Here is a 14,359-nt window from a genome sequence, read left to right on the forward strand (position 1 = left end):
GGTTCCTATCACTTATTTTTCCTTGTTTGGTTGGTGAGTTCAAAAAAAAATTCGGAAAATATTTTTTAGTATTTGGTTAGAGAGTGTAAAATATTTTTAGAAAAATAATTTTTTATGCTATTCTCCTAAACCACCTTCCCCAAGTTTCTTGTACTCCTCCCCCATCCCCGACTCTATTTTCTTCAACAATTTAATTATTCTTGTCAAAATTCATACAAGCTCAAATGAACTAATGTGCTACTTTACTTTTTCACATAAGAACAACGTTGAAATTTGAGCTCGATAATTAAAACGAAAATATTTTATTTTGTTGAAAAAAATATCATTTCTACAACATAAAAATAAATTAATCATTTTGTTGAATGAAAGAAAATATTTTTTCTACATCATGAAAAGAAAATCCTCAATTTGTTGAAATGAAAGAAAATATTTTTCTATATCATGAAAAAAAAGTACTTATTTTGTTTAAATAAAAGAAAATATTTTCTCTAAATTATGAAAATAAAATACTCATTTTATTGAAAAGAAAATACTTTTTTACATTATAAAAAAGTATTCGTTTTGTTGAAATGAAAGAGGTGGGTGGGGGTGGGTTGGTGGGGATAAAAAATAGGGTGGAGAAGGTTGAAAAAGAATTTGGAAAATATTTTTCCTTCTTTTGATAGGGAAAATATTTTTTTTCAATCGGAGAAAATTGAGTTCATGAGAAAAATATTTTTCAAACCATTTAAGCCAACCAAACATGAAAAAATTGGAAAACATTTTCGTTCGTACCAAACACACCCTAATTTGGACTTGGGAATAAAGAAGTGGATGCCACAATGTCGTATAGTTTACTCATCTTATTTCCTGCTGATCTCTCTCTCTCTGCTGAAGACTGAAACACTAAAACAAGAAGTGAAGAATCAACTTTTTTAGAGGAAAATGACGACTTCAAATTTGGAAGTTCCTTTGCAAGTTCCCACCTTTCATCATACACCTTATTATTGGTACACTCTCTCTCTCTTTTTTTTTTTTGGGGGGGGGAGGGGGGAAGTGGGGGTTGTGTATATATGCATTCTTGAAATACAGACATAGCTGGTGATTGCTGTTTGCTTATGAAATCTGATGCATAAAATGATGATACCCTTTTGGTTTAAAAGCCTAATTTAAATGAATTTCACAGCTGTCTAGTTTTAGAATCTGCCCTCTTTTTTTTCTCTTTTTTTTTTCTTTTAAATCTTTTAGTACAAAAGTATATATGGAAATTTGGTCAAGAAAGCTGGCACCACTGTTATGAAAACCAAATATATTTGTGTGAAATTGTAAATGAATAAAGAACGAGCTGAAATTTTCTTTGTAATGTGAATTAAACAGTTGATAGCCATAGTTTGTTTTGTTTTTGGTTTGGTCGGGTTTACCCACCCGGTGTCCGATGCCCGTATTGGAGCCCAACTATATTCGGATTCGCGCATAAGGCCCATTCAAGGGGGAAATGCTCCCTAACATGATTTTTTCCATATCCACGGGACTGGACTCGAACCCGAGACCTCTGGTATCTATCCCACCACAGCCCATGTCGGTAGTTGAAGCCATAGTTGAATGAGTAGAAAAGTGGAATAATTATTTTATTATCTAAAAGAAGTTAACGTACTAGTACTATTCTTGTATTTTCTTATTCCTAGTTCTTTATTATTACATGTTGTGTTATTCACTTTAGTTACCCTATTACATGTTGTGTCAAGCGTAACCCCACTTATGAGATTACACTGGGTTTGTTGTTGTTGTTGTAAAGAAGTAAACCAGATAATAACTTGTATCTTTTATTTGGTTGAAGAAGTTTAATGCACTAGTGCAAAATAAGTTGGAGGTATATTTCTGAGCCTATTTTGGAAGAAATGCTCCTCCCTTCCTAAAAATTATATGTTCATAACAATAAGGGAAACTTTTGAAACCCGTGAAATCTCTTTATTTTGAATTATTCAATCTAAGTACTTATCTTCTCAAATTTGACATGTCCGTTTTTTAATTTCCATTCACTTTAAGCTTACTTACCGAGGAGAGAGGAACTGACCCCAACTAATTTAGAATTGAGGCATAGTTGATTGATTGATTAAGATTATCTAGCACTAACAAGAAGTAGTCTCTGTCTGCTTTCTTTATTTACTTTTTATTACAGTGAGGAAAACGTCTACCTGCTATGCAAAAAGCTATGTGATGATGCGCTGGCAAATACCAACGGTTCTGATCTGTTTATTATTTTCATTTCCAATGAGAAGAAGCAGGTAACTACTCTTTGCTCTTCCTTTGGTTACTCATTACTCTCTTAAGAAGTTCATGCACTTCGCTGATACTTCATTTCAGTGAAAATGATGCTCGTATAAGATGTTTTTCGCAACTAGTCAGGGTAATGTTTTCCGTTATACTAGCGAATAGTTTACTGGATAACAAAATGATATTAATTGCAAGTCTTTGTTTGCAAATGGAAGAGACTAATTGTTTATAACATTAGATGAACTTGGTCTTTTTGCTTACCATTTGACGATTCCTTGTTATGTATTACTCCGTTCAATTTTTCTCTCTATCACCAATTTCAACAAAGTAATAGGATGAAAGGAACTTCATGTATACACATATCTGAAAATGTTCCAGGGCACTTAAATGAGTTAACCAAACCTGGTGGCTCGGTTGATTGGCACCACGGGCCTAAACGACGAGCAAACACTCGAACATACTATAAGCGTGTCATCAAGTTAGGTTAGGCCAACCTCGGAACTAGATGCTGCTGCAGAATAAACCAATTTCAAAATGAATAAATATGACTTAAACATTCTAGTATTTTGTTGCCTTCCATCTTAGTTGTTTTAATAAAGGAGAGACGAGAATGGATGACAATTAAGTTGTTCCTATGCTATGGCCATGTTTAGTAATTTAAAGATATGCGTTCAGATTCCTCTGTGGCATCAGAAGGCTAGCCAGCGAGCAGAGGGAGTTATTTTGTGGGACTATCACGTCATTTGTGTACAGGTCAGATTAACCTACTTCGTTCTAGTATAAGCTGTATAGCTATTAGGGAGTTCATGTCCTTAAGATATCTGGTTGCAATGCTAATGCAGAAAAAGGGAAATGAGAACTCTTCATCGCTAGTGTGGGATTTAGATTCAAGCCTTCCGATTCCATCTTCTCTTGGCTCCTATGTTGCTGAGAGCATTCGTCCATCAATTCAAATATTTTCAGAATTCAAAAGGTAGTAACTTTTCTAGTCCCAAGACGAAACATGACTTCATTGAATACATCGATAAAGCTACATATCACTAGAATTTTTGTTCTTAAATGAGGAAGAACTGTTATTTCATTCTCTTCCGTAAAAGCTAGATGTTTCATATGTGCTCAAATCTAGAATTCTTAAACTTGTGATGCAAAAGTAGTTGTTCTGCCTTTATGTGTGTTATTCTCCATTCCCGCCTGACGTCATCCCGACCTTAAAATGTTTCTAACTTTCCTTCACACTACATGTTGAACATTTAAGCTCTACATAGTGAATCTCATTTTCTATTTATCTTTAAGAAATTAGCTTTATTTGTAGTCGATCCTATACTGGTGTTCTCATGAAATAAATAATGCTCCTTTATTGACCTTTCTCTGAAGAAACAATTCTTCTGGTGATCGTGCATGGAGTAATAAGCTAACTGCAACCACATGAACCAAATTTGGCAGGTTCTTTCGAGTTGTGCATGCCCCTATATTTCTCCGACACTTTGCATCTGATAGAAGACATATGAAGGATTCTGCTGGAAATTGGATTGCCGAACCGCCATTGCACGAAGCTATTGTTGCTGAAGGTAAATACAGGAAATTAAAGTTTACAAAATTATGCTTTTGCCATTTGTTGGTAAATGTTGCCTGCGGGTAACTTCATTTAATGAATGAAAGGACGTCTAGGTTAAATAATTGTTGCTCTCTTAAATCGGGCACTTATTAAAGTTTCATAGCCTGCATGTTCCTTAAGGCACCTAAACTCTGGTTATCTATGCATTATAACATGCATCTTGGTGACACAATGCTCGCTTTAAATCAACTTACATCTTACAGTGAAAAAAGTGGAATTTATTTAATGCGTTCTGCATTTATCAAAATACTCTGGCCATTTTGAAATTCTTAGAACTTCAAGGAACTTTGGTGATTTCTCAAAACATACCTTTCAGTGAACCTAATCGTGGATCACCTTTTGAATTATATAATTGAAACCCTCAAAGTTTAGTGCTTTTCTTTTCGTCTCTCATGAGCCGATGGTCTATCGAAAACAACCTCTCTGCCTTCAAGGTAAGGGTAACGTCTGCTTACACACTACCCTCCCCAACCCCACTTGTGAGATTACTCTTGTTTGTTGTTGTTGTTAAATCCTCAAAGTTTAGCTTCTCGAGTGTACCTGAATATGTTCTGTATAAAAGTTCATTTAGGATCTATTGTTTCCTAATAACTTACACATTGGAAACTTTAAGTAAGTCTAAACATCATTGTTTCTGGAAGAAGATTCATATTAAAACATATCAGAGCTATGATAAAAGGGCCAGCCCGGTGCACTAAGCTCCCGATGTGCGTGGGGTCCGGAGAAGGGCCGGACCATAAGGGTCTATTATACGCAGCCTTACCCTGCATTTCTGCAAGAAGCTGTTTTCACGGCTCGAACCTTATCAGAGCTATGATAATTGAACCTTAATTGACGAAACAACTTTATCTTCACGTTTTGGCTCAGTAAGGTGTAAAATAAGTCGCTACGACTATGGTTGTTTACTGTTAACTCGGTGGGCAAAGTAGTCACTTCAAACACGGGAGTGTACTTCTCCATTCTGATTTTAAGTTTATTCTGATCTTTGGTAGATAAACATAACTTTGTTCCCTCGATATAATTTTTAACTCAGAAATACTCAAATGCTTCCTCTAATTCGATTGTTCTCTTTTTCACTTTTGGTCATTATCTACGTAATAAACCTCAATAAGGAATTACCGTTTTGCTTGACAGTCAATTAATTTGCTCCACTTAATCTTTTGGCTTGCTACACTCGACCAAATTTGGAGGTGGAAATATTGCATTAAAATTTGAAATACGTTACTGTATCCCACATCAAAATAACTAGCAGTTTGAACCAATACATTTGAGCTTCAAGTATTTGTTCATTGTTAAATAGGGAAAACACATTTACATTACCTATAAATCTGATAGGTAGCTCATGTGTTTTAGGGTCATTTGGTGCATTTAGTGAGAAAACATGGTGACCTCTCGTTTATTTGAGCTATTGTTGCTAATTTTGTTCTACATTTTGCTTGTACAGATGGAACCATACACAACCTGAACGAGTACATTACAGTCTCTCCAGACGATGTTGTGAAAAATGTCGGAGCTGATAATGTCAATGTTGTTTTCTCCGAGAAACATGGCGTTGTAGTTGGTGAAAATGATTTAATGGAATTTTTCTCTTTGATTCCTGATGAGAGTTGAATAATGTACTAGCTGAGAGTTGAGTTCATGCTCTAGGATGTTTACATTTGTAAAGAAACAGAAAAAAGAAGTGTCTTGTGGAAATTTTGCAAATAGAGGCTGGTGTGGGCCGAGTGTCTTTCGGAAACGGCATCTCTACTCCCTTGGGGTAGGAGTAAGGTCTGCATACTAACTACCCTCCCCGGACCCCACTTGTGGGATTTCACTGGGTTGTTGTTGTAGAGGCTGGTGTGGGCCGAGGGTCTTTCGGAAACAACCTCTCTACTCCCTCGGGGTAGGGGTAAGGTCTGCGTACTCATTACCCTCCCCAAACCCCACTTGTGAGATTTCACTGGGTTGTTGTAGAGGTTGGTGTGGATTCCTCTCGAGGTGAGGGTCTTTCGGAAGGTCTGCGTACACATTACCTTCCCCAGATCTCACTTGTTGGATTCCACTGGGTTATTGTTGTTGTTAGGCTCGTGTGGATCATCTATCTTACCTGATAAAAAAAAAAAAGAAAAAAAAAGAGGTTGGTGTGCATGAATTCTTGTTTTACCAAGTCTTTTGGGGGTGATGTTTTATTTTGTAGAACTTGTGTAGACATTTTCTGGTGTTTGTGAACATGGTTGAAGGAGGCATACCATATTGTGCAGTGATTTCTTCAAAATACTACATTCACATGACTTATTAGCAATTTCTTAGCAACATTTCTATTTTTTTTTATTAACGATGATGTCTGATTCAACTTGCACGCACCTCAACTATTCTACTGGATATCTACTTTCTTCCAGCAACACAAGTATCAGGTAACTTTGATCACTTAGGCTTAGACTGGCCAAAAGAAACCACTTAATGTTTTCTGTTTTCGCTATGTTGAACCTTGGTCTCCAATGTTTGCACTATTTCTTTGCTACATTTTTCCCCTTCTCATTGTGTTCTTGAATGGGAGTTCGAATATTCAAGAGACAAGTACTTCTACCTTAATCACTATAAATTCTAAGAATACCTTAATCTTTCAGTCATTCTTTCTTAAATTTCATATCAACTCAAATAATGCCATATAAAATGGACTCGAAAAGCACCATATAAAATGAAACAGATGAAGTATACAATAGTAGAGTTTATAATCAATACTATTATTACCACCAGGCATAAGTGGTTTATTGAGTTTATAATCAATACTATTATTACCATCAGCCATAAGTGGTTTATTTTCTTGAATCCTATGGGCCAAATTATGCTCCTATTAATTGTGGAGAAAATGTGGGAAATTTCCTCTTCATTGTGAGATAAGTGGTAATAATTGATTCAAAAGTCTCTATCAATGCTGTATTGTATTTCTTTTCCATCATGAGTTGGAATAATTTCTTTTACATAATTATGGACACATTAGCTACTCATTTTATCCTTTAAAATATAATTTTTTTTACACTAATATTATAGTTTAACTTGTAATAGCTGATTATTTATTATTTTACTTGGGGATCTAAGTTTTATGCACTGTGACAATGTAAAGATCTTGTCATTATCCCCTTATTTTAACATGTTATATTAATTGTACCAAGCTACCAATTATAATACTTATCATATAGATTTATATGTAATTATTTTATAAATGACCTAAATATATAAATATTTTTTAAATCATCAATATTTAAAACTTAACTCTTTACAGATTACCAAGTAATGCTTCTCTCTCTATATATATATTGCAGTACACATTTCTTAGCCTCATAACAAAAAGCAAAGTTACTCGTTTGGCATATTTGCCTCAACACACAATTCCAAAATGTGAAATTGTACAAGTGTAATAACTTTTTTTTTATTTTATACAAGTTCCAACTCCATTTATTTTGTCTTTTTTTTTTATTAAAAAAAAAAAAAAAAAAAAAAAAAAAACCTTGCTTGGTAGTTTACCTGGCAGAAGAATAAGATACCTGGACCCATTGAGGTTCACACATAAAATATCATTTCCTTTTCACTGAGAGTCACAAACTCAAAAAAATCAGAATTTTTACAAACAAAAAGAAACTAAATGACTAACAAAAAATAAAAAAAATAAAAAAAATCTCCCCTATTTTCTCTCTCATCATAATCCACACTCCACACTCCCTCTTCTCTCTCTGCCCATTCCTTTATTTTAGGAAATCTATACTCACCAATAGAAACTCAAGAATCATCATCAAACATGACCCCAATCAGATAGAAAATACAACAAAGAAGAACAAAATCTCATTTTCCTACCTCATAAATTTTACTGCCAACTTTTTGATACATACCCTTCTTGCCACGTGTCCCTTTGTCTCACCACTAACTTAACCCCCCCCCCCCCCACCCCCCAAATAAAATAAAAACAGCTATATTTTCACTCAAATTTCTTAACTTCCATAACAGCCACTACTCTCCACATAAAACTATAAACTTAGAACATTTCACTTGAAAAAAGAGAGAGGAAAAAAGTGAAGCAGAAATCTTTTCTCAAAACACAATCTATAGGAAGTTAAATTCAACTTCCACACTTCCAAGATTCTTGTTTCAAGTTTCGTTTAGTTTTTTTTTCTTGGTTTTTTTTTTATAGTTTTCTGTACAATTTGTGTAGAATCAAGAAACCAAAGAGTTAAAGTTTGAAACTTTTTTACAAGTTTGAAACAATGGCTTCTTTGGTTTCTTCACCATTTACATTGCCAAATTCAAAAGTAGAACACTTGTCATCCATTTCTCAAAAGCATTACTTTCTTCACTCATTTCTTCCCAAGAAAATAAACCCCACTTACTCAAAATCACCAAAGAAATTCCAATGTAATGCTATTGGCAATGGTTTATTCACTCAAACAACTCAAGAAGTTAGGAGAATTGTGCCTGAAAATACTCAGGGACTTGCTACTGTGAAAATAGTCTATGTTGTATTGGAAGCTCAGTACCAATCATCACTTACTGCTGCTGTTCAGACACTGAACAAGAATGGTCAGTTTGCTTCTTTTGAGGTTGTGGGGTACTTGGTTGAGGAGCTTAGAGATGAGAATACTTATAAAATGTTTTGTAAAGATCTTGAGGATGCAAATGTGTTTATTGGTTCATTGATTTTTGTGGAAGAATTGGCTTTAAAGGTAAAATCTGCAGTGGAGAAAGAAAGGGACAGACTTGATGCAGTTTTGGTGTTTCCATCAATGCCTGAGGTGATGAGGTTGAACAAGTTGGGATCTTTTAGTATGTCACAATTGGGGCAATCAAAGAGTCCATTTTTTGAGCTTTTCAAGAAGAAGAAACCTTCTTCTGCAGGTTTTTCTGATCAGATGTTGAAGCTTGTGAGAACATTGCCTAAGGTTTTGAAGTATTTACCAAGTGATAAAGCTCAAGATGCTAGGTTGTACATACTAAGTTTGCAGTTTTGGCTAGGAGGTTCACCTGATAATTTGGTGAATTTCTTGAAAATGATTTCTGGTTCTTATGTTCCTGCTCTTAAAGGGATGAAAATCGACTACTCGGATCCGGTTTTGTACTTGGATAATGGAATTTGGCACCCTTTGGCTCCTTGTATGTATGATGATGTGAAGGAGTATTTGAATTGGTATGCAACAAGGAGAGATACTAATGAGAAACTCAAGAGTTCAAATGCTCCTGTTGTTGGGCTGGTTTTGCAAAGGAGTCATATTGTTACTGGTGATGAGAGTCACTATGTGGCTGTGATCATGGAATTGGAGGCAAAAGGGGCTAAAGTTATCCCAATTTTCGCCGGTGGGCTAGACTTTTCGGGGCCAGTTGAGAGATATTTCATTGATCCTATTACAAAGAAGCCTTTTGTGAATTCAGTAATATCACTTACTGGTTTTGCACTTGTTGGAGGGCCAGCAAGACAAGACCATCCAAGGGCAATAGAGGCTTTGATGAAACTTGATGTGCCTTATATTGTGGCATTGCCTTTGGTTTTCCAAACAACAGAGGAATGGTTGAACAGTACTTTGGGGCTGCACCCTATTCAGGTGGCTCTACAAGTTGCTCTCCCTGAGCTGGATGGAGGAATGGAGCCCATCGTATTCGCCGGTCGCGATCCAAGAACAGGCAAGTATCTTTTTACTTCTTTGTTCTTTCCCTTAGCAATGTTGATTTCCATTTTTACTAGATATGAAATGCAAAAGTATGTTTAGTTTGATTAGTTTTCCTTTCATTACTTGAAATATGCAGGGAAATCACATGCTCTTCACAAAAGAGTGGAGCAGCTTTGCACCAGGGCAATCAAATGGGGAGAGTTAAAGAGAAAAACAAAGGTATGTGTGCTGAAATATTGGTTCTTGCCCCTAGCCTATTGTAGTAGTCTATTCATATTGGTTCTATTCATATTGTTTCAGATTTAAAGATAAGATTTGTTTAGTGGTTTTAAGGTAATACATTGGCTAATAGAAATAATGAAACACCTCAGAAAGGTGCTTAGACCAAGGGTAAATTTCACAAATGGTCATATAACTTAGTTATTTCAATGACAATTGATTTGATATGAGAAAGTGTAATTAACATTGTCAATTGCTTGCAAATACTTGACAATGTCAAGTTGTCTTAGAGCAACGGTCCAGTTGTCTCCGTGTGACATATAGGTCACGGGTTTGAGCCGTGGAATCAGTCATTGATGCTTGCAATAGGGTAGGCCCCTTGGGGTGCGGCCCTTCCCCGGACCCTACGGGATGCTTTGTGCACCGGGCTGCCTAATTACTTGCAAATACTGTTTAACATGAACCAATTTCTTTGAGTAAGTGGAAATTAATATGGACCATTGATAGAACTCTCTTATCTGTCACTTAGAAATACTATTTGATGTAGACATGTTTAAGAGTTCCCTTCTTCTATTGTTTCAACTTTGATCACTTTCATTAGGACTTCAGCAAATCTCATGGATTCTGAAATGACTGTTTTGATATTTTATCATGATCACAAGTTGCAAATTAGGATGAAATTCTCGATACGCAACCAGAATTTTTCGATTTTCCTGTTTAGGGTCAGAATTGTACAATTTCTCTATCTTGCAATGGTCATAGACCAAAGGGACAACAATATTGAAACTTGGAGACCTGTGGTTCCCTTTTCATAATTCTCCCTAAATGTGTATTATGATCTTTATTAGCTAGAATTAGAAGGGGAGCCTTGGCGTAACTGGTAAAGTTATTGCCATGTGATCAGGAGATCACGGGTTTGAGCCGTGGAAACAGCCTCTTGCAAAAATGCAGGGTAAGGCTACGTACAATAGACCCTTGTGGTCCAGCCCTTCCCCGAGCCCCGCGCATAGCGGAAGGTTAGTGCACCGGACTGCCCTTTTATTAGCTAGAATTATTCGGTGGATTTATTAATCTAATTATGTTGCATTATAACAATGGTCAAATTATTTTCTGCTACTGATGCTCAATGTGTAACTAAACAATGTGCAGGCTGAGAAGAGGTTGGCAATCACTGTCTTCAGCTTTCCTCCAGACAAAGGCAATGTCGGAACTGCTGCATACTTGAATGTCTTTGCCTCCATATACTCTGTTCTCAAAGATCTCAAGAAAGACGGCTACAACGTTGAGGGGCTGCCTGAGACTTCTGCACAACTTATTGAAGAAGTAATTCACGACAAAGAAGCTCAGTTCAGCAGCCCAAATCTTAACATAGCTTACAAGATGAATGTTAGAGAATACCAGAAGCTAACCCCCTATGCTACTGCTCTTGAAGAAAACTGGGGGAAAGCACCTGGTAATTTGAACTCTGATGGAGAAAACCTCTTGGTATATGGTAAACAGTACGGCAATGTCTTTATCGGTGTTCAGCCCACGTTTGGATACGAGGGTGACCCGATGAGACTTCTGTTCTCCAAATCAGCTAGCCCTCACCATGGTTTTGCTGCATACTATTCCTTTGTGGAGAAAATTTTCAAAGCTGATGCAGTTCTCCACTTTGGTACTCATGGTTCTCTTGAGTTCATGCCAGGTAAACAGGTGGGAATGAGCGATGCTTGTTTCCCTGATAGTCTCATTGGAAACATTCCCAATGTCTATTACTATGCAGCAAACAACCCATCTGAAGCAACTATTGCCAAACGAAGGAGTTATGCGAATACCATTAGCTACTTGACTCCTCCGGCTGAGAATGCTGGACTCTACAAGGGACTCAAGCAGCTCAGTGAGCTCATTTCCTCATACCAATCTCTGAAAGACTCAGGCCGTGGCCAACAGATTGTGAACTCTATCATCAGTACAGCTAGACAGTGTAATCTTGACAAGGATGTTGATCTTCCAGAAGAAGGGGAGGAAATCTCGGCCAAAGAGCGTGACCTTGTGGTAGGAAAAGTATACTCTAAGATTATGGAGATCGAGTCTCGTCTTCTTCCGTGTGGACTTCACATCATTGGTGAACCTCCAACCGCGATGGAAGCAGTTGCTACTCTTGTCAATATTGCGGCATTGGACCGTCCTGAAGAGGGTATTTCTGCCCTTCCATCTATATTGGCTGCGACGGTTGGAAGAAGCATTGAGGAGATTTACAGAGGAAATGACCAGGGCATCTTACGAGATGTGGAGCTGCTCCGTCAAATTACTGAGGCATCACGTGGAGCAATATCAGCATTTGTTGAACGTACGACAAACAACAAGGGTCAGGTTGTGAATGTCAATGACAAGCTAACCTCAATCCTTGGTTTTGGTATAAATGAACCATGGATCCAGTATTTGTCAAACACCCAATTTTACAGAGCTGATAGGGACAAGCTCAGAGTTCTATTCCAGTTCTTGGGAGAGTGTCTGAAGCTAATTGTCGCTAACAACGAGGTGGGAAGCTTGAAACAGGCTCTAGAAGGGAAATATGTTGAACCAGGTCCAGGAGGGGATCCGATCAGAAACCCGAAAGTTTTGCCTACTGGGAAAAACATCCATGCTTTGGACCCACAAGCTATTCCCACAATAGCAGCAGTGCAGAGTGCCAAAATTGTTGTTGAAAGATTGTTGGAGAGGCAAAAGGCCGACAACGGGGGCAAGTACCCGGAGACTGTTGCTCTGGTTCTTTGGGGAACAGACAACATCAAGACCTATGGAGAGTCATTGGCACAGGTTATGTGGATGATTGGTGTTAGGCCAGTTACAGACTCGTTAGGACGGGTTAACCGGGTGGAACCTGTTAGCCTTGAAGAGCTTGGAAGGCCTAGAGTTGATGTTGTTGTCAACTGCTCTGGGGTGTTCAGAGATCTCTTCATCAATCAGGTATTGGCACTAGTGCAATGTCAAGCTGTTCTATTTACAATATCTTCTGCTTGTTCTATTAGATTACAAACACAGATGATGATTATTGTTTTTTTGTTCCAACAGATGAATCTCCTTGACCGAGCAGTCAAGATGGTTGCAGAGCTCGACGAGCCAGAAGACCAAAACTACGTCAGGAAACATGCACTAGAACAAGCAAAAACACTCGGAGTTGATGTTCGTGAAGCTGCTACAAGGATCTTCTCAAATGCTTCAGGATCTTACTCCTCCAACATTAACCTTGCTGTTGAGAATTCAACATGGAATGATGAGAAGCAACTTCAAGACATGTACTTGAGCCGAAAGTCATTTGCATTTGACTGTGATGCCCCTGGTGTTGGCATGACTGAGAAGAGGAAAGTTTTTGAGATGGCTCTTAGCACGGCTGATGCCACATTCCAGAACCTTGACTCATCAGAAATTTCACTCACAGACGTGAGTCACTACTTCGATTCAGACCCAACCAACCTTGTGCAAAACCTCAGGAAAGACGGGAAGAAGCCTAGTGCATACATTGCTGACACCACTACTGCTAATGCTCAGGTGAGTTTTATCACTTGTTAGTTAACTTGCAAAATGTTACTCATTCAGTTGATAGAAGCTCTTTTAGTTTATGTCTAATGCCTCACTCTGTGATGATTCAGGTACGTACGTTGTCTGAGACTGTGAGGCTTGACGCAAGGACAAAGTTGTTGAACCCCAAGTGGTATGAAGGCATGCTATCCACTGGCTACGAGGGTGTTCGTGAGATTGAGAAACGATTAACTAACACAGTGGGGTGGAGTGCAACTTCAGGCCAAGTTGATAATTGGGTGTATGAAGAAGCCAACACAACCTTCATTCAAGATCAGGAGATGTTGAACAGGCTCATGAACACAAATCCAAATTCTTTCAGGAAGTTGCTTCAGATATTCTTGGAAGCCAACGGGCGTGGATACTGGGAAACTTCTGCAGAGAACATTGAGAAACTCAAGCAATTATACTCAGAAGTTGAAGACAAGATTGAGGGAATCGATCGATAAATGTATAGCAAAAAGAATGATCTCTGATTATTGCCTGTTTGTTCCTAACTGTTTCTGATGTGAATTCCTTTGACAGTCCCCAGTGTAATTTTGTTCATTTTTGGGGATGTCCTACTTCTATGAGAAAATACTGCTTCCATATATTCAAATTTGAGCTTGAAACTCGCAATTGTCTTCATCTTCTCAAAATGTTACTTCTACAATAGGTATGTTATGACGGAAGCCATTTTCTAGGAAATTTTTTATTATGAGAAAATCATTTTCTGGTGATCGGTAACTAGAAAGCATTTTTCAAGGAAAACATATCCATCAAGAGGAGAATGACTACCCTCACTTGGGTCGGAGGTCATTTTACTTACAACTATCTTGACTATTAATTTCGTATTATTTGTTCCAACTAACACTTAGACATTATTATTAATAATTAGTATTCAAAAGTTTCATCATAACACTCTAGTTTTCTAATAATATTATTTCTCTTCAATATATATTTTTCCGCACAATATGTTCCACTCACCAACCAAACAATGGAAAACATTTTCCGTGGAAATGACTTCCGTCTTACCGAGCACTCCAAGTGTGTCAATTGCAGTCTTGGGACATTTATAGTTCAACTGTTCGAA

General features: G+C 37.3%; 2 protein-coding genes across 2 annotated transcripts; both read left to right on the forward strand.

Moving 5' to 3' along the window:
* Positions 1-828: 828 nt before the first annotated feature.
* Positions 829-6,157, forward strand: LOC104108726 (protein N-terminal glutamine amidohydrolase). The gene is made up of 6 exons (XM_033659307.2): positions 829-989; positions 2,159-2,264; positions 2,929-3,006; positions 3,096-3,226; positions 3,697-3,821; positions 5,313-6,157. Exons 1-6 carry the CDS (start codon positions 925-927, stop codon positions 5,477-5,479), a joined length of 672 nt encoding a protein of 223 aa, XP_033515198.1. The 5' UTR covers positions 829-924; the 3' UTR covers positions 5,480-6,157.
* Positions 6,158-7,834: 1,677 nt separating this feature from the next.
* LOC104108725 (magnesium-chelatase subunit ChlH, chloroplastic) lies at positions 7,835-13,905 on the forward strand. Its single transcript, XM_009617831.3, has 5 exons — positions 7,835-9,517; positions 9,641-9,723; positions 10,873-12,675; positions 12,781-13,257; positions 13,359-13,905. The coding sequence occupies exons 1-5, from the start codon at positions 8,110-8,112 to the stop codon at positions 13,734-13,736; spliced, it is 4,149 nt and encodes a 1,382-aa protein (XP_009616126.1). The 5' UTR covers positions 7,835-8,109; the 3' UTR covers positions 13,737-13,905.
* Positions 13,906-14,359: the final 454 nt, after the last annotated feature.

Source organism: Nicotiana tomentosiformis, chromosome 4, assembly GCF_000390325.3.
Source record: "Nicotiana tomentosiformis chromosome 4, ASM39032v3, whole genome shotgun sequence".
NCBI lineage: Eukaryota > Viridiplantae > Streptophyta > Magnoliopsida > Solanales > Solanaceae > Nicotiana > Nicotiana tomentosiformis.

Bases quoted from the DNA above. Each gene is read 5' to 3' on its own strand.
- LOC104108726 (XM_033659307.2), top strand. From the start codon at position 925: ATGACGACTTCAAATTTGGAAGTTCCTTTGCAAGTTCCCACCTTTCAT. The intron at 2,265-2,928 runs GTAACTACTCTT...ATATGCGTTCAG, and splicing joins TTTCCAATGAGAAGAAGCAG to ATTCCTCTGTGGCATCAGAA. The intron at 3,822-5,312 runs GTAAATACAGGA...TTGCTTGTACAG, and splicing joins CGAAGCTATTGTTGCTGAAG to ATGGAACCATACACAACCTG.
- LOC104108725 (XM_009617831.3), top strand. From the start codon at position 8,110: ATGGCTTCTTTGGTTTCTTCACCATTTACATTGCCAAATTCAAAAGTA. The intron at 9,724-10,872 runs GTATGTGTGCTG...AACAATGTGCAG, and splicing joins AGTTAAAGAGAAAAACAAAG to GCTGAGAAGAGGTTGGCAAT. The intron at 13,258-13,358 runs GTGAGTTTTATC...GTGATGATTCAG, and splicing joins CCACTACTGCTAATGCTCAG to GTACGTACGTTGTCTGAGAC.